The sequence below is a fragment of the Girardinichthys multiradiatus genome, chromosome 3 (assembly GCF_021462225.1).
Source record: "Girardinichthys multiradiatus isolate DD_20200921_A chromosome 3, DD_fGirMul_XY1, whole genome shotgun sequence".
NCBI classification, from domain to species: Eukaryota; Metazoa; Chordata; class Actinopteri; order Cyprinodontiformes; family Goodeidae; genus Girardinichthys; species Girardinichthys multiradiatus.
Window position 1 is genome coordinate 8,231,906 of NC_061796.1, and position 23,349 is coordinate 8,255,254.

General features: G+C 36.2%; 1 protein-coding gene across 2 annotated transcripts in view; it reads left to right on the plus strand.

Moving 5' to 3' along the window:
* Nucleotides 1-23,349, plus strand: part of LOC124865666 (collagen alpha-1(XIV) chain-like) — a 189,246-nt gene that overhangs the window by 68,216 nt on the left and 97,681 nt on the right. For both annotated transcript variants that reach the window (XM_047360966.1, XM_047360967.1), the window contains exons 16-24: nucleotides 1,331-1,470; nucleotides 4,067-4,199; nucleotides 4,523-4,558; nucleotides 6,295-6,437; nucleotides 8,033-8,165; nucleotides 9,518-9,640; nucleotides 11,308-11,457; nucleotides 15,956-16,072; nucleotides 23,126-23,272. In XM_047360966.1, coding sequence (XP_047216922.1) covers nucleotides 1,331-1,470; nucleotides 4,067-4,199; nucleotides 4,523-4,558; nucleotides 6,295-6,437; nucleotides 8,033-8,165; nucleotides 9,518-9,640; nucleotides 11,308-11,457; nucleotides 15,956-16,072; nucleotides 23,126-23,272 — 1,122 coding nt within the window. The remainder of the gene's footprint in view (nucleotides 1-1,330; nucleotides 1,471-4,066; nucleotides 4,200-4,522; nucleotides 4,559-6,294; nucleotides 6,438-8,032; nucleotides 8,166-9,517; nucleotides 9,641-11,307; nucleotides 11,458-15,955; nucleotides 16,073-23,125; nucleotides 23,273-23,349) is intronic.

Sequence of the window (23,349 nt, forward strand, 5' to 3'; positions counted from 1 at the left end):
GCTGCCTTTATGCTGAGATTAAATTACACACAGGGAACTGCATTTACTAAGTATGTAAGAAGAGTATAATCTGAAGACGATTGGTTTTACTGGATTTTATTTAGTGGCATAGAGTAAATGGGGCTGAATACAAATGCATGCCACAATTTTCAGAATTTTATTTGTGCAAGGAATCTAATTTCTTCATAAGGTAGGCAAATAATTTTAAGTTTTTACCTGTTTATTTATATTACACGGTAAGCCATTGAACATTATACAGTATCTAATTTTCTGATATTTTCTGGTGCTATTAAACCACTTTCAGACAAGATGTTAACCAATTAATTTTATTATAACAATTACGGGTGTTCGTATATGTTATTAAGTGACAATTAGTAATTGTAAATAATAGGTTCATAACAATTTGTCATGCTTCGTTATAATATTCTAAAACAATTTTAACTCTTTATCCAGGTAATTGGCTAGCTGTTTATACACAGTTTATGCTCACAGGTTTATCATAATTTAATGACTGGTTAGTAGGTCAAAACCAGCTTATCTGTTTTGTTAGGAAGAATTCATCTATCTAATGATAACAAATGTTAGTACACTGTATTAAACATTTCTCCCAATTACCCATGCTACTAGCATTTAGTACTTTAACTATATTTATTTTTGCTATCTTTTTAATTGCTTATTTTATAGGGGGCACAGGATTTAATTCACTGAGGAAAACGTGTCCCAGATTACAGAAAACAGCTGGATCAATATCATTAGAAGGCAAACGATTTCTCTTTTAACGCCAAACAGTGCAGAATTTTATCACCCTTACAGGTCCTTCTGCCATCTTGGCTTCTTGCCAGTCCCATTTACACTTCAGCATAATAGCTCAGTCACATAAAAAGGTAATTTCACTGTCCCTTTCTGTTCCATCACACTAACACATATTGATTTGTAGAAATATCCCTTTAAGCTACAAGCAGCTATCCTTAAGTGCTGCATCAGCTCAAAAACTGTATGTGTGTTGAGCAACTATTAAAATATGCTGTCTCTTAAAACCACATAGAATTTTATCTATTGGCAAACTTTGGTTAATGGACCAGGTTTATGAAAAGGAATTTTATGTTCTAAAATGAATATGCAAGCACTTCTAAAATTTGTGGAGTGGAGGAGAAGGTAATGGTGTGGACCTGGTAGATTAGAGTTCATAATAGGAATGTAAAAAAATATAACTCATGTAAAATGAATGCAAAACATGAAAGTGGTTTCATAAACATCTTCATGTAAACTGGCAGCATAAAGAAGGCAACATTATTGAAAACAGGAAAGAGAATCTCACTGTTTGTTTCAGCTCCAGTTCCTGGTCCTCTAAATCTGCGCTCCAGTGAGGTCAGCACAGACAGCTTTAAGGTCAGCTGGGATCACTCAGCCACAGATATTGTTCTCTACAGACTCTCCTGGGCACCATTCCCTGGCGGTGACACAAACGAGGTTAGTAAAAGTGAAATCCGATGCAGTGCCTTCCAAAAGGATTCATACCTTTTGAACTTTTCACATTTGTCACATCACAATTGTTAACTTCAATGTATTTTATTGGGATTCAATGAGATACGCTAACACAAAGTAACCTGCAAATGTCAGCAAACCTTTTCCTGTTTTTGGCTCAGGTAGAATTAACAAACCTAATTCTATTTGATAAATGTCACAATAATGAGCAAGAGATGTTTTTACATATATTTTTTTAGTTTCCTTAAATTCGAGTATTTTAGCAGTATTGCCTTTTGAACTGTATTAATTGGTTCAATACTGGTTTACTTCAACAAGGTTTTACCAATTGTTTACTTGGATTTTGGTCCGTTCTTCCTGATAGAACGGGTTTAACTGAATCAGGTTTGTAGGGCACCTCGCTCACAATCAGCTTTTAGTTCTACCCACAAGTATTCTAGGGGACTGAGATCAGGACTTTGTTTTCCTTAATCCACTTTGTAGCTAATTTAGCCTCATCATTAGGAATACATTTGATTTGCCAGCAAGCTTTAATTTCCTTGCTCATGTCTTGAGATGTTGCTTCAATATTTCAATATTGTGTGCTTCTTCGTGATGCCATCTATTATGGGGAGTGCATTAGTCCCTTCTGCACCAAAACACCCAAAGGACATGATGTTACCACCCCCTAACTTCACAGTTGAGATGAGGTTCTCCGGTTTGCATGCTTCTGCCTTTGTCATCAACATGTAATGATGTTTTTTATGTGGAAACGATTCAATTTCAGTTTCATCAGACCACCGGACCTTACTCCAACATTAAAGGTCTTTGGCCTGTAGCACATTTGAGTGGCCTTTCAGTCCATGTCAGTAGACGACTCATTTGCCTCGGGATGATGACACTTTCTTACCAGATTCAGCCAGCATGTTTGACAGCGAGGAGAAAAGGGTTATGTGTCTTTTTATGGAACGTATTGAAATATCAGGTTTCAACTGTACATGTGTTACAATGGCCAAAGGTTTAAGTGGTATGAAAATTTTTGCAAGGCACCCTGGGTATTTTAAATATTTTAGAGTGAAGCAGTAGAAAAAGCCATGATCAAACCACTTGCATGTATTTTGTGAAAAACATGTTTGGAGTAGTCCCCTTTTGTCTGATACAGTATAAAGAGAAAGGAATGGCTTTGCTCCCTGTGGTTTGAGAGAGAGAAGACTCTAGTCCAATGATTTAAATGGAAGCTCAACACCATTACTGTTAGCTGCTGAAACCCATGGCATGCTTGAATATAAAGGCTGAATAAAACTAGACATTAATGGCTTGGGTGTTTTATTACCATGATCTGGGGTTTAGAGACAGCTGCGAAGCATTGATAGAGCCCTGGGTTTGTGTGGATGTGCGTACATGTTGTGCGAGCCTCTGTGTTTAAATGTGTATTTGGCACAGAGTCATCATAGCTGAAAACCCCACTCTGGAGAATTGAAGAGATAGGTTGGGGATACTGACAGCCTAAAGAGAAAGTGATACATGCAGTTTACTGTTTCTCATCCACATTCTTAGCACATGTCCACACACCCACACTGATAATTTGCTTTTAGTGTTAAACTTGACAGATGATTAAGCACAATTAAATGGATGTAACAGATTATGATATACTGTAAGGCAGTGATCTCCAACCTTTCCTCCTGGGGAGCCCCTTTTCATGCTCCCCATTCCTCCACCTAGCACCTTTAAATCTGCACCAACACCAGTGCATTTGAATGCTGAAATAACAATTCAATAATGTATTTCTATTTATTATTGGTATATTGCAGTTCAGCTTCTTTCCTAAAAAAAGAAATGGCAGGATGTTTGGTGCAACATTTGTAGCAGCAGGCTTTTGGTTTTATTGCAACAAGAAGCTAAGGACTAGGATGTGTATAAAGAGACAACAACCCAAGTAACAAGTAACAAGTCAGACTAGGAGCATTGAAGACCACCAGACCTAAGAGCTTCTGATTCTGTTCATATCTTTTTATAGACAGAAGCTTTAGTTTCTGTGAGAATCCAGAGTGTTTTAACTCTGAACATTTTTGTATTTTATCACTGCTTTTTGCAGAGGACTGGAGTTGTGTTGGCCTCATCAAGCGGGGTCCTCCATCATGCAGTGACAGTTTTTGATAGAGGCGATATGGCTCACTGCCAGGGCAGCTACATGTCACAGGGTGATACTTGGGAAAACAAAAACGGAGAAATATGCCATTTGTGCCCTGAACCAGTTTTCTGTTGCTTATTTGAATGTCCAGGTAATAGGCAGTTAGGCTCCACCAGCCAGTAGTGTAACACAACCAGGGTGTGTAGTTAAAAAAAAATTGATGGTATGTATACCAATGTGACAAAAAATAAAACTTAGTTTAGGTTTAATATGATTTTTAAACTGGAATAACATCTGGATCTTTCCAACAATTATGTAAAAAATCCCACGTATTATGAAAAGTTCTTTGACAGGGATAAATTGTTCAATAATTTCCTGAAACAAGGGAACTGAATTAAATGTCTTATTGTTGTACAGATGAAAATAAAATGTTAAACAGACTTGAATGTCTGTTTTTCCTCTGTACTATAGATCATTTTGAGCGGAAGTGAAAACAGATACACCCTCAGCGGCCTCAATCCCTCCACTGACTATGAAGTCCTGTTAACGGCGATATTTGAAGATGAATCTGAGAGTGACATGGTCTCTGTCACAGAAACCACTTGTAAGTGTAACTAAATTTACTTCTAACAACCTCTTTTCCAACAAGTCAACCTATCTTTTAAATAGCAAAACCCTTCTGTTTCGATTCTCATAATCATTGTCTTCTGTACGTTTTTCAATACAAAACTTTGAATTTGTGAGTCATAGTTATACATCAAGACATTTGCTTTGTTGATCTTGGCTTATCTTAGTAGAATGAAATCTATTTTTACTAAAAATGATTTGTTACAGTTTTCTCTATAATTGGCTTAGTTATTGGCACAGAGCATTGTTTAGCAGACCCTGTAATGCATTCTCTGATTTCTACTCTCTGTATTTCTCCAGTGGCTATAACAACAATGATTCCTACCACAACCACAGGTAAGAAATGTCAACGGTGGATCTGTGTATTATTGCAAAGGGATGGGAGCTTCTGTAATACATGTTGGGCATGAATCAAAATATCCAAACACATCCAGCAAGAGGTGATTTAACATGGCACACAATGCATGCTAAAATCACCCAGTGTAGTTTATGTTTTTGTAGTTTAGTTATTTATGACTGTATGGGCTCTTCTTTCAGTAACCCTGCCAGCATGTGTCCAGTGCGCAGCAGGCTAATTTCATTTGGAGAAACCTTCCCTGCTGAAGGGCTGGCCTGATTTAGTCAAGGTAGCTGTTAGTCCAATGTCAATAAAATTAAAAAAAACGGCTGCCAGTACATGTTAATATTGCCAAAGTACATCTACAGTTATAGAAAGAGCATTTGGCAAAGGGTTTGTCTGTTATTTCTCATTTAGTTTCAAAAAGTAAAACATCGCATTCTGATCAAACTAGGATTGGCAAATGAAACAGTCAACAGATCTCATCTAGCAAAGGCCGTAGATTTGTTACTATGACAAATGCACCTTTTCAGTCATTTGGATTGGGTTGGATGAGATGCTGCTATGATGAGAACCACATTTGCTGCTAAGAAAGCTCAGTTTAAGAAAATATTCTTTTGTTCAATAAAATCTTTGCAACATTCGTCAGTGACTGCCTGTTTCCTAAAAGAAGGTTTTTTTTGTGGCACTAGGGGCCTTTATTTTTTAATTTTCTGATAGTAGGTAGACAGGGAATAGGGGGAGAGAGTGGGCAAAGACATTTGGCAAAGGTCTCCAGGTCCGGGACTCGAACCCAGGACTGCTGCTTTGAGGACTGTAGCCTCTATACATGGGTCACATGCTTAACCTCTACACCACCAGTGCTGCACTTAAGAAGTTTTTTTTTTATAGTTTTCATGTAGATCCAACTTTAGGTCATTTAGTACATCATCAATTAACATCATGGCAACCTGCATTCACTTAATCTGTAGAATCTTGTACTTCAGCTTGTCTTTTTTTGGCAGTTTTTAAGATCACTTTATTAGTGTCATAAAATGTCGTTTAAAGAGTCAATATTGTGCATTAATGGACAAAGGTTTAGGCAATGACACAAAAGTTGTACTTTGCAAACTTTGTTGGTTCAGGTTTTGTGATTGCAGTTCACTCTGTTTTTAGATCGTTGGGCAGAAAAATCAGATGAAATTTATTGGACTGCAGAGTCTTGTTTGCATGTTTCAGAGGTGAAGCTGTGAAAGAGTCTGCAGGAAACCAGTCAATTCAAAATCAGAAAAAGTTGAAGTCCTCTTTCCCAACACCGAGCTGGCTAAGAAAACACAACTCATTTCCTTCCAGCAGACCTGGGCATTTCTTTTTATTTAATGCTTACAAAACATGAGATGTGCCACTAGTTTTATCAAACAGAAACTGTTAGAAGTGCTGATAATAATAAAAAAAAAAGGTTACCTGAGAATGCTGTTTTTCAACAAAGCATGGACCTCTAAGTCATTATCCGTCCCTGCTCTAGAGCCTTGGTTATATACAGTAAGTGCTTTTATTGAGAAGCAATAAAAAAGCTGCTGTTTTCATTAACACTGGTATGAACCTATATACAGTACATTTTATATTGTATTTTATGACTGCTTATACCTTAATGATTCACATTTGAAAGAGTAAGCAAAAGGTAACAAGGTAATAGTCTTTTGTACATGCATTCTGCTTTAAATGAGTAAATTAGCTTTTGTCTGTGATGTTACAGTGACACGCAAGGCTGTGAAAAACCTTTACCTGAGTGATGAGACCACCCAAAGCTTAGATGCATCCTGGGAGCTGGATGACCCCACTGTGGAGAGCTACAGGATTTCCTACACTGACCTCAGCAGGGATCAAGGGGAGGAATCTGTAAGTTAATCAAGTTGTGAGCTGTCACAGATGCAAAAAGTTATGCACTAACATTTCAGTACAGACTCTGATCTAAAATAGGATTGCCTGAGGCTGATCTGTGTCTCTATGTTTTGCATGCTTTATGATCTTTGTAAGAGCTTTTTCCATATCTGTGTATCTTTTGTCTTTCTGGGCATGATTAAACTCAACCTGATGTTTGTGAAGCATGCAGGAACATCTGCCCTGGACAATTCTGAACACTGAACATGTGAAACAGAAAACACTGAAGTATTGTTTAGAGGAAGAACTTTGTTATTTCAAACCTCCAGCCTCTGGATTGCACTACAATCATCACTGCTGGGTCATGCAGTGCAGCCAGAAAACTGATTACACTCCTAGCTGCAGTCCACTCAGCTTCTCCTCCTGAACCCCCTACCCCTCTGAAGAGCCCTTGAGCTCACTGCAATGTACTGACCCTGATCACTAATGCACACCCGAACACGTCCGCGCAGGCCTTCCTCCCCTTCTGTCCCCCTGCCTCCGTGTGTCTCTGATTCTCTCCCTCATGCCTTCTCTCTCTCCACCTCCCCTTTCTTTCTTTTAATTTCCCGATGTAGTGTCAGAGCCGTAGAGGATGGAGAGGCCAGGCCAAGCCAGAAAACTTCCCATTATCTTTTCTGTAGCCATTTACCTCAGTTGGAGCACAAGTTAAGGGCAGCTGAGAAAAGAGTAAAAAAAAAAAAGAACTATAAAACACTGGTAGAAGTGAAGCAGTCACTAAAGAAAATGAAAAAAAATTTTAAACCAGTGTGCATAATGTTAAAAAAAGGTTGTTTCAGATCACAGCTCTTTTCAAGTTTACTCTTTTGTTTAATTTTGCTGTGGAGAAAAATTTGAAAACTTTTTAATGTATTTTAACAGTGGAGAGCTCCTGTCAGTGCAGTTTTCAGGTCATTTCCACTTACCTTGAAATGCCTTTCACTGCCCCTCCCTTTCATCGACACCCCTGTAAAAATAAAAAGCAGATGTATTCAAATCACAAGTGGCATCCTTGATTAGATATACTTAAGTTTAGCCAGACAAGCTTACTGCAAACTGAATTTGAGGCAACATTTACAATAACAGTCATCACTTTCTGATTGAAAATTTACCAAATTATTAAATGTAGCACCTGTGCTACATTTAATAATTTGGAAAGAATTGATCCAAAGCAACCCAGCTGATTGTATCGCCACTGACTTAAAAATTGGTGGTGAGACGACACCCATTTCTCAGTACCGGAGTCTGGGATTACAGTGAAGGAAAAAGAAAGACCAGGTGCTAAGCACTATTGCCAGTTTATCACCAGCGTTGGTTTGATCCAGAACACAGTTGTTTTGGTAGAAAGTTTGTAGTTGTTTGGAAAATATTTCTAACTATAGAAGAAAACTCAAGAGTGAGTTAAACAGTAACTCTATGTACTAAATAAATAAACAAGAAATCTTAAGGTATTTGTAGCATTTCAAAGATGCTAATATTTTTTTCTCCACATTTCTTTACAATCCAGGGGTACAATTCTGCAAAACCTGAATCTGCAGAGCTCCATATAAATCCTTGTCTCTGTGTGTACCTAGATATCAATTGGTGGGGGTCAGAAAAGCACAGTGCTCCAGCCTTTACTGCCAGACACGCGGTACAAAGTGACAGTCACGCCAGTGTACGGTGATGGACGAGACGGCATCAGCGCTTCTGCCATGGGTTCCACATGTAAGCCTAAATATCCTGAGCACACACTCACAAACGCAGCCTGTGTCACCAAAACATGGCATCACTGCTCTTGGAAGATGTTTAGATAGTTCTCCTACTTTGTAGCAACAAGCTGAACATTCTACTTTTGCAACCTAAAAAAAGTTTTTCCTCAAGTGAACTTTAAGGAATTTTGCTAATAGGTGCTGCTGTTTTGCTGTTTAATAAACAGTTTTTGCTTTTGCAATAAATAATTGATTTTTTGTAGTTGCAAAGTAAACCAGCTCACCCTGCATCCTCCAAGAGTAGTGATTTCATATTTTCTGGTCACAAGTTTTATATTCATACAAGCTTTGAATTATTAACCAGTGAGGTTATTTCAAGGTTTCTTTGTTGTTTGTTAATAAAAAGATGCAGGTTTTGGTTTATTAGAAAATAATAAAAGATACTGAAAAATGTATTTCCTCTAAGCAGAATGTAAATGTTATGTTAATTTATGTGCCTTATGGAGAATATCAATTAAGGTAATGAGAAATACTGATGCTTTCCTAATTGTATTAATAGGGACTGCTCATTATTTCATCATTAAATGAGTCCAATTAATTTTCTTTACCATTCTCCAATATATTCTAGTGAAATGTCAGATTAAACATGTAACTTTTGAGATTAGTGTGCCATAACTAATCATGATTCAGATAAAATCTTCATTGTCCCAGACTGTAGTAATAAATTAGAACACTCACTCTTGAAGTGAGAGCACTTGAAGAGTTTGGGGGTTAAAATTCCCCCAAATCAAGGACTGAGGGGTTATACAAGCTTTATTATTCTTTGAAGCCTTCCTATGTTTGTGTCAGAAGAAAAACAATTAATGTCAGGAACAAAGCTTAGTAAGCTCTTCCTTTGGCATCGCCCACCTCTCCACCTACAACTTCTAGTTAAATGAAATTTGACTGTGCAGTTTTTCAGTCTTTTTGCGAATAAAACAAAGAAACCAAAATCTACCTCAGAACGAGGCCAATTTTTCCTCTGCTGACCCTACAAATGTACACCAGCAAACATCAGCTATCTGAACATCAGTGCCTCCATTTGCATTTGTTCTCTCTAGAAGTGTTCTGTAAAATATTTTATTCTATTGTTAAACATGCTTAGAGATAGTCTTCTGGATACTTAATAAACAAATTAACAAAAAAAGGCCATAATGTTTTTAACTAGATGCGAGGAGTCAATTGCTATCTGCAAAAACTCAGTGAAACTTATGCTTTAGGATCCATTTAATAACATTCAGCACCACGTCTTACTGTGTACCATCAGAAAACATGCTGACCTTCTCTGTGACATTCAAGTCAAGTTCTTTTGTTTTATTTTTTTGCTAGTGCCTCTCTTGTCTCCTGAAAATCTACGTGTGTCAGAGGAGTCATACAACCGCTTTAGTGTCTCCTGGGATCCACCTCAGTCTCCGACAGAAGGTTACAGGATTGTCTACCGGCCCATCTATGGTACACACACTCACACACACACACACACACGCACACACACACACACACACACACACACACACACACACAAAGATCTGAAAAAAGACAGATTAAAGCTTTAGGAAACGCACCAGCAGTGTTGCACTGAAATAGGACAAAATCTCTACTTATTCATTTTCTTTTCTTGAACCATCATTAAATGCCCATTTTAACTGTCCTGCCTTGCATCTGGTGCTAATTGCGTTACCGGGACATGGATCCGGTGTTTTGTAGTTTCCAGCTCTGTTTTCAGTCACCTAAAAACAGTTATTTTGCCTCAGAGGAGCAGCTACAGGCAAACGTGCTGCAATAAGATTATTTTAGGAATGATGAGTGGAAGAAAAAGAAAAGTCTTTGAAAACTCCCACACAAACCTTCTCCTATATATACACAGTTAGAGTATATTAAATTTAAAAAAAGACTTATGGTGTATGTTGGCAAAGACATATCTTGTTCTGTTTCCACTGGGTGCTGTGTTGTTAATATAACAGCTTTAACTCCTCAGTTTCATATAGTTTTTTAAGAAGAGGTCACAGAGGCTCATCCAGGAACTTTACAATCCTGACATCTATTACTTTATCGGCTGAGAAACGTGCCTGCTATTTCTGGCTCTGCATTGAAGTTTTTGTCCACCCATTTTAAGGATAGATGTTTCTCTGTAACACTAGTGACTCCTCCTCAGTAAAAGCTTCTTAAACCTGTGGGGTTCCCTTGATACTTAGTCTATTGTTTTTAAATGTATATACTGCCCTACCAGGTAGTATTTTAGTCTTTCAATGAAATCTCCTCCCATTTGTACATTGAGTTACATTTAGTTTTACATGTCATGTAAACTACAACAGTTTGATAAGCTATCCATTGTGATCCACTGCTCTTCTCTGATAAAGAATGGGCTGCCTGATAATGTGCTTTATTTGAAGTCAAGTGGAACAGAAACATTGAATTTCTTAGCATCATTGATGAAATATGCTCACATATTGGTTAATCAAGTCCAAGTCCAGTGCTCATACTGGGGGTAATTTTTCATTTTAACCTAACTATCCTAATATTTCTACCTAATACACTTCCCGATCGTGTTTCTTCTATTAAGGATTATTACTAAACTCAAACTTGTTGTGGACCCTCCAAACCAGAAAATCCTGTTTATATTATTATTTTTGTTCCTACATACGACTATCCTGCCGCCAAGTTATTAACATGTTCAAGCAAGTTCATAAAGCTCCTATTCTAGATGTTTTTCTTTGGTTGTTTTTTTATTGTGTGGATTTTATTATTCATTTTAAGGCTCACATAAAGCATGCTCTTTGATTTGTTTCTTCTGTGACTTTTGATGCTTTTATAGCTCGTACTCCTCTGTGATGTCTTCTGTCCTGTGATTTTAATGTTCAAGATTTTTTTCTTTTACATCTTGTACAGTGCACTTTATATAGATTAATGGATTTGTTCATCTTTTAAAAACCATAACAAACATACTTTATTTATTTATTGAATAAACAATCATAAATCATTTTTAAAAAGTAACGAATAAATGTTCCTACGTTCATTTTGTCAGATTAAGGTTGTTTTACTGCATTAAAGTATTACAGAAAAGTAAAACTTATTCTCCCCTCTGCTTTTTTCTGTATTTATATACATGTTTTGTTTTTTAGTTCAAGGTCCACTTTTGGAGACAACAGTAGGTGAAGATGTAAACTCTATTCTCCTCCTCAATCTTTTGAGCGGGACAGAGTACAGTGTCCAGGTGATGGCTTTCTACCCAGCAGGACTGAGTGAACCACAGCTCATTAATGCGAAGACATGTAAGCATTTGTTATTGAAACACCACAGGAATTTACATTTTCCTTAACAGATGTGAAACTATCGTTTCACTGCAGGAAAAACACTCTATGCATGGTCAGCCTGAACTTCACAAACATGTTAGTAATTGTAAAAAAACAAAATTGTTTTTAGGAATGGTTCATTTTAAGATTCAGGGTTCACAACTTATGGTAAGAATCAAGTATTCTTGGCAAATTGTTTCATTTTTAAATGAAAATGTTTTGTCTGCAAAATACTAAATACACACCAAAACACCCAAGGTAATGTAATATGTAAAACCCTAGAGTTTAAAGGGGTACACTTTATTTTTTAGCGGGACAAAATATACATATATGCTCAAGCTTAAATAGCAGATGTTAAGTGTTACAACTAAGTGAAATTAAACAATTGTGGTAGTACTTAGATGTATTCCATCTAATACTGGTTAGAGCTTTCCATTGCTGTGCAAAGCTCTAATCAGCAGGACATAGATCCATTTGCTATCATTTCTGGCAGTGGAGTTTTAACGCCTATGATTTCTAATTTTTCAATCAGCACTAATAAATATTGAGTATCTATGTAATACTCACCACATCAGTGTAAAGCAAGTTTCTATTTCATTTATACAGCTTACCACTTTTAACTACTTTTTAACTGCTTCCACCATAACCTAATTCATAAATAATTGAAGAAATACACTTAATCAGAGTTTGGCTAAAATATTCATACCAAGTCAAGTTTTATACTTGTCAATGTATTTAATGGGATTTTGTAACAGACCAACACGAAGTAGTAATTGCAAAAAAAAAAAAAAAACGCATCCTCTCAGCATGATGCAGCTACCACCATGTTTAACTCCATCAAAAAGGTCAGGGGGATGAATAACAAAACTCTTGAAAACCAAGTCCTTTGCCTTCAAACTTCACAAATGTGCACAACTTTGTGATTGTCTATTACACAATATCCTAATAAAATACACTTAAGTTTGTGGTTGTAATATGTCAAAAATGTAAAAACTTCAAGGGGTGTAAATGATTTTCACAACCCCAAATACCTTTTGGAACATAAAATTTAATATTTGAAGCAATTCTTTAATAAATGTTCTAGTTTTAGTTGGGTAGATTTCCAAAATAGGTTTCATTCTTGGAAAGTCACCTGCTGAATTTTTTTCAGCTCAGTTTTGTTATGAAAAGGCACCAGGACTATTTCAGAGACAGCGACTGTGGTTGCAGAAAAACGAATGCCATTTTAGAAAAGCACGAATGTATAACATGCATATTAATTGCCTGCTTATACCATGCACACTAATTTCCATCGAGGCCTTAGCAAACAGGCAGATAAGCAGAAGGATATTAATATTTCCCATTCAGAAAGTGAGAACAACTCTGTTTGCATATAGATTTGAAATCAGTGGCTGGAGTTAAACCTAGCAAAGATAATTTTGTTCCTCTCAACTAAAACAAAGAGATGAAAAAAATCAAGAAACAGGAAGACTAACAGTGATGTAAGAGAGAAAGAAAATGTTGTACATTGCTGAATTGCATGTACAGTACATTCATCTGTTGTTGATTAAGCCTTTCAGGCAACTATGAAAACGTCTCAGTGTAAATCTACTGTTGATTTGCATATCTTTGCTTTAGCATCTGTTGTTTTATTGTCTTGAATTTAAATCAAATCTAAATCTTTGTGCGTTTCCTCATACATTTGTCCATATATGTGTTTACACCACATTGTAATTTGTTTATCATCACTGCTGGCAACTCAAGACTAAATACATATCCTGCGTTGAATGTAATCAATTGTCAATGCCTTGCTATATTCACGGAAGCTTCAGATTTGCTCATGTTACACAGGTGTTAGCTTTATTTTTCCCTGTTTATATTTCATTGGAGGAACTAATTTATTATTCACTTTACATTCTAGTAATATGAATGTTGTAACATATTTCCCCTGGGAACTCTCACTGCAATTTAATTTTGGAAAACATAAAGGCCAATAGACATGTTTTCAGCAAATAAATTATATACAATAACATGCTACATAAAAAAAAAAAAACAACTACTTAATCAGGATGGTGGAGCTTTTACAGTCACAGTAATGTATTTTAAACCAAACAAGCATGGTGGTACTTGGCAAATTCAGGTTGAATTTTAAATTTTTATCACCTTATTTCTTATGAGAAAGTGACAAAAAGTTCAGTTTCCTCCGCTCTGAGAAAGAGTTAAAGATTGAACAACAAACATAGTAAAGCCAAATTTATAATGAATCCCGCAGGCCAAATTCAGACATTCACGTTAGTCATTAATGATGCAGCAATAATGTGTAGACATGCTTTAGTGATTTTATTTGGCTTTAGTCAAATATCAACCATTAGCCTTTATGAGTTTTGTATTTTGTTTACATACGCACCCTCATGTTCACTAATCTGTCCAAGTACACATACTGATAGTCTGCTTTATTTCTCCTGTTAAGTTATTCAATCAGAAGCAAATTAATAATGCATTTAGTATGCATTATAAAATAAACAAATAAAATAGAGAAGCAAATGCTTTTTCATTTATTTTACAAACATGCTAAATTAGTCTAGGTGTTTATGCTCAGGTGTTAGTGTCACAGGTGGATTAAAGGTTTTTATCAGCCATTGAGTGGTTTGGTATTGTGAAAATTGAATGTTGTAGACATTCATCTTAAAGGTAATGGCTACAAGTGTCAAGTGTTGTTGTTATGGACCCAAACTCAGACAGGAGATAGGCAGATTTATAGTGAGCAAAATTCAGTATGAACTAAACAGAGTTAAATTACAACAACAAAGAATGAACCAAAATGTGTTGAAGGATGGGGGGATGGAGAGATGGAGAGCAACCGCAGAATTAAAGGAGGAGAGGAAGAAAAGGAGAAGGAAATAAATGCTAGGAGGAGTGTTTATTGGAACAAGGAATAGCTGGGTGGGATCATTGATGGAAGGAGGCTGATATAGAAAAAAAACTCAGGGAACAATGTTAAAACAGAACATATCTGCCTGTGAGCCATAGAAAAAAAAAAGCTAAAAACAGATACTGCAGGACTACCTCAAAACTCAGATAAAACTAAACTCAAACAGATTATAAAAACAAATCTATCTCCTAGCCACGATCCCCTAACCACAGCCACCAATGTTTTTAAACTGTGCAAGCCAGATCGTGGACTACAGCTAACCTCTAACTTCTTAGATGTTAGAGGAGCTGCAAATACAAAATGTAATACCAAATGTGAAACATGAAGGAGACTCAGTTTTATTTATTTAATCAAAATTAAACTGATTCTCGGTATGTAAGTATGGAATAAACAACACATAATGGCATCATACGTTTGTTGGTTTTAAGTTATTTTAAAGGTGGTTGTCTTTTTATTTATTTTGGGAGGTTACCAACAAATTTGTGTGTGCCCCTGAGGAAAATAGTATACTTTTTTATCACTGCATCTTATTTAAAGCAATAACTGCATGTCACATGCATTCATACATTATTCATTAGTATTTAACATAAATCACTTGCCTCCCAGTTTATATCCATTTTATATTCTCAGCAGATTCTGTTAATAAGGTGGAAAGTAGGCAAGAGGCTCCTTGGTGACTTGCTTACCTATGGTACACTGTAATTCAAGTGAAAAACAAGTCCCTGCTGTTAAATTGCATGTGCCACTTTGCAGTTTCCTGAATGCAGCCACGGTATTTTGCAACAAAACACTTTCAGCCCCACAAAATGTCTTCATTTTCATTTGCTTCTAACTCTACCCAGATACAATAGAATTTATCAGTTTATAGCCTTCGCATTTTTATGGATCCTGCAAAGATCAATAACAAATTAAATTAAATGTGTTGGATGCACGTCATTTGCAACAATGGTTTTATTGTATTCTTCCTTTTTATTCTTCAAATGAATGTCTGACTTCATTCATACCTTTATAATGAAAGATTGATAATTAATTTGTCACAACTTAAATAGAGAAAATTTGTTTTGAGTGCACATGATCACTGGCTGTTATTTTATACATTTCCAAACCTTTATTGGGTAATGTAAATACAAATTTGCACAATGATTTATGGCAGAATTGAGATGTTTGTGACAGTGGTTAGAACAGTGAACCTGCAAAATCCAAAGAGAACAAACGGACGTACGGATGAATAGGTGGAAAAAAAGGATAGATACAAGTTTAGGATTGGGAATGAAGTCTGGAAAAGTATGTTTTTCTTATCCAGACCTTAAAAATAACCAAATCAAATGCCATACTTGCTGTATTTTCTTGACTGCTTTGCAAACCTGTTATTCATTAATCAAATTCATTTATTATCACCTTATCTTAAACTTATGTATTTGTTGCTTTTCTGTGATAATATAGGCAGACATTTATTAGACTGTTATTTCTCATAATTGGTCCCTGTCTGTGTGTAAAATATTCTGATGTTTCCTTCCAGATGTTTAAAGGTACATGTTGAATCAATCTCTCTCTGTCTCACTGCAGTGTTCCTTGGCATTTCTGGCTTATCAACCTACCAGGTGCACCCTAACAGCATGTGTGTTCAGTGGCAGCCTCTTCTACATGCCACGTTGTACCGGGTCTCCATACAGTCTACACTTAGTGAGTACATGTACTGGTGGCGGCTCTGTCAATTTACCTAGCTTTAGGATTTAGTAATTTTTCTAACAGAACGTAGATCTATAAGACAGACATATTTTGATTCTGTTGAAACAGAACAATCCTTACACATTATATTGTGAGTTTGGAAAAAGGCCTATAAATGTTGCTTGGCTATCAATGGCTTGGTGGATATAAATGTTTTTGGTCATAAACCTTTATGAAGGTTTTTATTCCATACAGGGGACTAAAAAGAGCAGAAAATATCATCAATATCAATAACTATTATGGTAGAAAATCAACATTTGGAGATGGGAAGAAGACTTCAGACTGTCCTCACTCAGTGAGAGTGTTCTGTATGTACATTAAATATAATAACAATGTATATTTAAACAGTAGCATTAGCTTATCTGTAATTAAACAGCAGCATTTTTTTAATAATTTGTTTTGCTTATTAAATCTTCTGAATATGTTTGCATGGACAGAAGCAAGAATTTGCAATGTGATTGGAGTTCAACTTATTGAATAAATTGCAAGCTTTTTAGACTTGTTAGCATGTCTAGGTTCAGACTCTAAGCTGTTAAAATGTTTCTTGGTGGATTTACACTTGGGCATCATAAAAATGTCTTGTCCGACATCATTAAGACTCGTAAAGTTATAACATTCATTTGAATTCATACTGATGTGAAAAGAGTATGGATTCATTTGAATCCATACTGTGGAAAACAGTGTTTATTCCTACAGAGTTTTGTTCTATGTAGTTAAATTATATACAGACATTTACCATACTGCTGACAGAAATCTACAACTATCACAGAAATAATGTGCAATAAACAGAAGAAACTGTTTAAATTAGGACCCAAGTGCAGACAGGAACATGGTATGAGCATAGTAAAGATTTATTAAAAATGATAAGAAACATACAGAAACACAAGAGGACAGGACATGGAGCACAGGCTGTCACAGGAAGAACAACTGGGAGAAAAGATTTCATTATATCCTGCACAGATTCAAGACACCCTGTACCAGATGCAGCAAAGCAGCCCCAGAACATAACATCCATGTTTCACAGCAGGGACAATGTTCTTTTCTTCATATGCTTCATTTTTCTGTCTGCGAACATAGAGCTGATGTGCCTTGCCAAAAAGTTTAATTTTTGTCTCATCTGTCCATAGGACATTCTCCCAGAAGCTTTGTGGCTTGTCAACATGTAGTTTGGCAAATTCCAGTCTGGCTTTTTTATGATTTGTTTTCAACAATGGTCTCCGTGGTCGTCTCCCATTAAGTCCACTTTGCCACAAACAACGTCGGATGGTGCGATCTGACACTGATGTTCCTTGAGCTTGAAGTTCACCTTTAATCTCTTTAGAAGTTTTTCTGGGCTCTTTTGTTACCGTTCGTATTATCTGTCTCTTTGTTTTGTCATCAATTTTCCTCCTGCAGCCACGTCCAGAGAGGTTGGCTACAGTCCCATGGATCTTAAATTTCTGAATATGTGCAACTGTAGTCACAGGAACATGAAGTTGCTTGGAGATGGTCTTATAACCTTTACTTTTAACATGCTTGTCTATAATTTTCTTTCTAATCTCCCGATACAACTCTTTCCTTTGCTTCCTCTGGTCCATGTTGAGTGTGGTACACATCATGTCACCAAACAGCACAGTGACTACCTGTAGTCCTATATATAGGCCCACTGACTGATTACAAGAATGTAGACACCTGTGATGCTAATTAATGGACACATCTTGATTTAACATGTCCCTTTGTTCACATTATTTTCAGGGGTACCATCATTTTTGTCCAGGCCTGTTTCATATATATATATATATATTGTATATTGCACTTTTTTCTATTTAGGTACAGTAGTCTTAGGCAGTCTTAGCCAGGTGTGAAAAAATGTACTTTGGTGCTGATCTTTGTACAAGAAACCATTTCAAACTCATATTCTTGTAAGTGTACAGTACAGACCAAAATTTGGACACACCTTCTCATTCAAAGAGTTTTCTTTATTTTCATGACTATGAATATTGTAGCTTCACAATGAAGGCATAAAAACTATGAATTAACATGTGGAATTATATACTGAACAAAAAAGTGTGAAACAACTGAAAATATGTCTTATATTCTAGGTTCTTCAAAGTAGCCACCTTTTGCTTTGATTACTGCTCCGCACACTCTTGGCATTCTGTTGATGAGCTTCAAGAGGTAGTTACCTGAAATGGTTTTCACCTCACAGGTGTGCCCTGTCAGGTTTAATAAGTGGGATTTCAAGTCTTATAAATGGGGTTGGGATCATCAGTTGTGTTGTGCAGGAGGTGGATACAGTACACAGCTGATAGTCCTACTGAATAGACTGTTAGAATTTGTATTATGGGAAGAAAAAAGCAGCTAAGTAAAGAAAAACGAGTGGTCATCATTACTTTAAGAAATGAAGGTCAGTCAGTCCGAACAATTGGGAAAACTTTGAAAGTGTACCCAAGTGCAGTCGCAAAAACCATCAAGCGCTACAAAGAAACTGGCTCACATGAGGACCGCCCCAGGAAAGGAAGACCAAGAGTCAGCTTTGCTGTGGACGATAAGTTCATCCGAGTCACCAGCCTCAAAAATCGCAGGTTAACAGCAGCTCAGATTAGAGAACAGGTCACATAGAGTTCTAGCAGCAGACACATCTCTAGAACAACTGTTAAGAGGAGACTGTGTGAAACCACTGCTGAGGACAGGCAACAAGCAGAAGAGACTTGTTTGGGCTAAAGAACACAAGGAATGGACATTAGACCAGTGGAAATCTGTCCTTTGGTCTGATGAGTCCAAGTTGAGATCTTTGGTTCCAACCACCGTGTCTTTGTGCGGCGCAGAAGAGGTGAACGGATGGACTCTACATGCACAGTCACCGAACCTGAACCCAATCGAGATGGTTTGGGGTGAGCTGGACCGCAGAGTGAAGGCAAAAGGGCCAACAAGTGCTAAGCATCTCTGGGAACTCCTTCAAGACTGTTGGAAAACCATTTCAGGTGACTACCTCTTGAAGCTCATCAACAGAATGCCAAGAATGTGCAGCGCAGTAATCAAAGCAAAAGGTGGCTACTTTGAAGAACCTAGAATATAAGACATATTTTCAGTTGTTTCACACTATTTTGTTCAGTATATAATTCCACATGTGTTAATTCAAAGTTTTGATGCCTTCAGTGTGAAGCTACAATATTCATAGTCATGAAAATAAAGACAACTCTTTGAATGAGAAGGTGTGTCCAGATTTTTGGTCTGTATTGTAGATGATTTATTATGTACAAGCATTAGTCATTACAAAGTTTTCTTCATCACAGTATAAGCCTGACCCAGTTTATATTTTATTTTCTGCCTTGTCTTTTGATGATGCAGAGTTTTTGTTATGTGCTGCTGACCTACACAAAAATATTCTACCTAAATAACATTGTAATACTGCTGTTCCACTTAACGTTTTAGTCATAAAGAAGCAGTGCTATTAAATGGATCAAGTATAATTTTCTTTGTCCTCTTTACTCTGGAAATATGTAAAGGAAATCTGATATTGTTTGTGGTAAACTTTAAACAAAACCTGTCCTGTATTATTTGGTTTATCATAGCTTGGCAACTCAGGAAAAACACTGATGTAACTGACATGACACTGATATGATTTATTATTGCTGCTTGTTTATGTCTGGAAGTGTGGGAATAAAGCTGAACCAGATATTTACATAACAATATTGTAATAACTGTTTAACAATAATCACACTAAATATTTCCTGTTTTAAATCATTTCGGATTAACAAAATTATTTTTATTTGCCAAATGTCCAAATAATAAAAGGCTTACTGGAATTTGGGCCAAGGTGTTTTGTTTACATTCTGGAGTTGATATGCACATTTCGCATGAAAACATGTTGATCTCTTGCACACAGAACTGTTCTCCTGCCTTAACAGTATAGTGGCTGGACATTTCCATTGTGTTTATACTTGTGTATAGGTTTTTGAACAGATAAATTTGACACCTTTGTGCATCTGGAAATTGAACCCCAGGAAGAACCAGACCTATAGTGCTTTGCAATTCTCTACCTGATCGATGGCTGAATTCTTTACAGCCACTGAATTAACTTAGTGTATGTAAAGATCTGATTTTGAAAGTATTCAAAGATTGTTAAACAAATTTCTCTCCGTGATAATTCTGACATTTAGAAAATAGAAATTATTTTGATAAACCCAACTGACCTAAAACCAAAGTTTAGTCTGATTTAATATCAGACAGCGAGGAAAAAAGTTGCCTCAACAGTGTGTGAAAACATTTTGTTTCAATTGGATAATTTTCCTCTGGATAATGCCTCAACAGTCATTCCATGTGAGCCAACTTCGTCACATGTGGTGATATGCTTTGTGAACACCACCATCTGCGCAACAACACTGTATCTGTAGTAGCATCACACAGATACTATCCTTGTTAATGAAGTCTTCAATTTAAGCACAAATCACTTTGCTCTCATTTGTGCATCTTGTTTGCATGACAAATTATTACGCAACCATTTTAATGACCACGAGTGCAATTTTTTGGGCCTATTTATTTTTTGCTGCTGACCAGAGTTGAGCTTTGTGACACATAGTTTTTATGACTTTTCTGTGCCAAAAACCCTGCTATAAACTAATTCAGTGCAAAATAGATGTGTTATTTTAATGCCTTGCAAAAGTTTTCACATCCCTTCAATTTTGTTTACATTGTGTTATGATAGTACAACAAACTTACCTATGGTTTATTTGGATTTTGGTGATAGACAAAGAAAAAGCAGTGCATATTTGCGGATGTTTCAAGAAATCCAAAAGAAGGCTTGTTTAAAGTTTTCAGCAAGCCATGTAGGGAAAAGAGCAATGCAACCAAGTAGAAAAAAAGGCGCTCTTGTCAGATGAGAACAAAACTGAGCTTTTTTGCCAAGATGCAAAAGAGTGTGTTTGGTAGAAAACCTTGAACACACCACCCTACCTGTAAAACATGGTGTTGAGAGGATCATGCTGTGGGGATGCTTTCTTTGGTAGGGAGAGCTTAAGCGGTCATAGTTAAACCAGGGCCAGAGGTTCACCTTCCAGTTGGTCAATGGAGCTAAACTAGGGAGAGCTACAGTGGAAAGGTTTAGCTCCAAGCATGTTCATGTATTAGAAAGGACCAGTCAAAGTCCAGACATTAATCAAATTGAGAATCTGTGATAAGACTTTAAAAATGCTGTTCAGACCCATCTAGTCTGACTGAGTTTGAGCTATTTCTGAAAGAATTTCTAGACATGCAAACAACATGTTGAAAAGTTTATAAGATATGAAAATCTTTGCAAGGCTCTTTAAGTCATTAATGATACATATTTACAAATGAAGCCTTAATATATTTAACCTCAGAAAATACCAGCTATTTTTTACTTGTTCTTTTTCAATCTCACTCTAGCCTGAGTTTGCCAGAGTTCAGAGTTTACTCCACAGAGCCAACTGGCTGCATAAAAAACTTGGCAAAACTGGAAAGATTGGGTAGCAGTTGTACGGCTGTTTCCTTCATGGAGGTGGAGCTGATTCATCACTCTCCAGCATGAGACACATTAGGAAATAAAATTAGACTAATTGACAAATGGCAGTCATTACAGTGTTTACTGCATATATGAAGATCCTCTTTTGGCTGCCAGCTTAAATTATTTTTCCCCTTAGATTTATTTAAGTGTTTTTTCTGCTTTTATGATAAATATTACCCTAAACTCTGCAATCCAGAATTAATTTGCAAGGGAAAAGAAATCAGTAATGTAGTTATTTTTTCAGTAGACCAAAAGATGTTTTTGAAAAGTAGCACAGGTTAAAGATTATTGTCAGCATTTGGCTCGGGAGGTCCCGATAGAAAAGAAGAGTAACTAATTACAGCAGTCAATACATTTTATTTATTATTAAAATAAAATTTAAGTGGTAAATAATAAACTAAGAATATCTAAAGTATGGGATGTCATCAGTAGATCAATTGTGATTGAATGAGCAAGTGTTGTATGGTGTTAAACCTTAAATAAAATGAGTAAAAACATAACCAAAGGAAACCAAAACCAAGCCAAACCAGATACCTGGACAGACTTCTATGGGGAGAGCAAGGACGGCCATAGTTATGAGGAGCAACCAGGTTTAAATAGACAAGGAGCATTGGACCCGGGTGTTCCTAGTCAGCAGGTCTCACTTCACCTCCAATGCAAAATGTCAATTATTACGGCAGGCATTGATAGAACTTGTCACATTATTACCTTGTGTTTTATTTATTTATTTTTTTAATTATGCTTTTTGTTTTTCAGTAGAAAACTGTCAGTATTTAAATGTGTCACAATACCTTGTCCTTTCTTGAACTTTGATCATGTAAAAAAAACACCTAGGTCACCTCTCTGTCATCAAAAACTAATCAGTATTACCATATTTGCACGGCTGATGCCAACATAAGAAAATTTAAGAACAGTATTTTGTTCTAGGATCTTTGTCATAAGATGTCATGCGTTATTTATTCAAACACAAAAGGGCTATGTGGTTTACATTTTAAATTGTCCATGGTAACTTATATTAGCAATTAGTATGGTTAGCATAAATAGCATTTCAGAAGTGGAAGTCTTTATGTGTAGAAAGTCTTGCTCTCTCTCACTCTCTCACAGCCTTAATAAACAGCAGACTTGTCTATACAATCTATAGACCTGGTAGTGCATTCACCGATCAGAAAACTATTATTTTTGAGTTTCAACTCCAGTCATTCAAAATCTGTTGCTACTCATCACACTTTTGTAGCATCTCTGGTCTTCTTCCTATTAATGATATTAATATTATTGTTTAAATGCTGTATTATGTAATAAGTGGGCTATTATGGAGGTCAAATATTATCTATACATCTATTGTTTTAATCCGAATGCCTGCTGTAATAAATAACTTCTGGTTCTCTTTGCCATTGGCTTACTTAAAAAATTTTCACTTCTCTGGTTTCCAAGAAAAATACTTCTTGTAAAATAATATTTTGATCTGATTTTTAATAATTTATTTGACTTCTTTTTGCTGCTTCCAGATGGTCAGAGACAAGAACTAAACCTGGGAGGTTCAGCTTCGCGCCACTGTTTCTATGACCTCACTCCCAGTAGTCAATACCAGATCAGTGTTTACACACAAATGCAGGAAGTGGAAGGACCGTCTGTATCCATTACTGACATGACATGTATGTATGCCTGCTTTTATTCTCAGAAGGAATAAAAACATACTTTTAAACCTATTTATCAGCTATGAATTACTCTC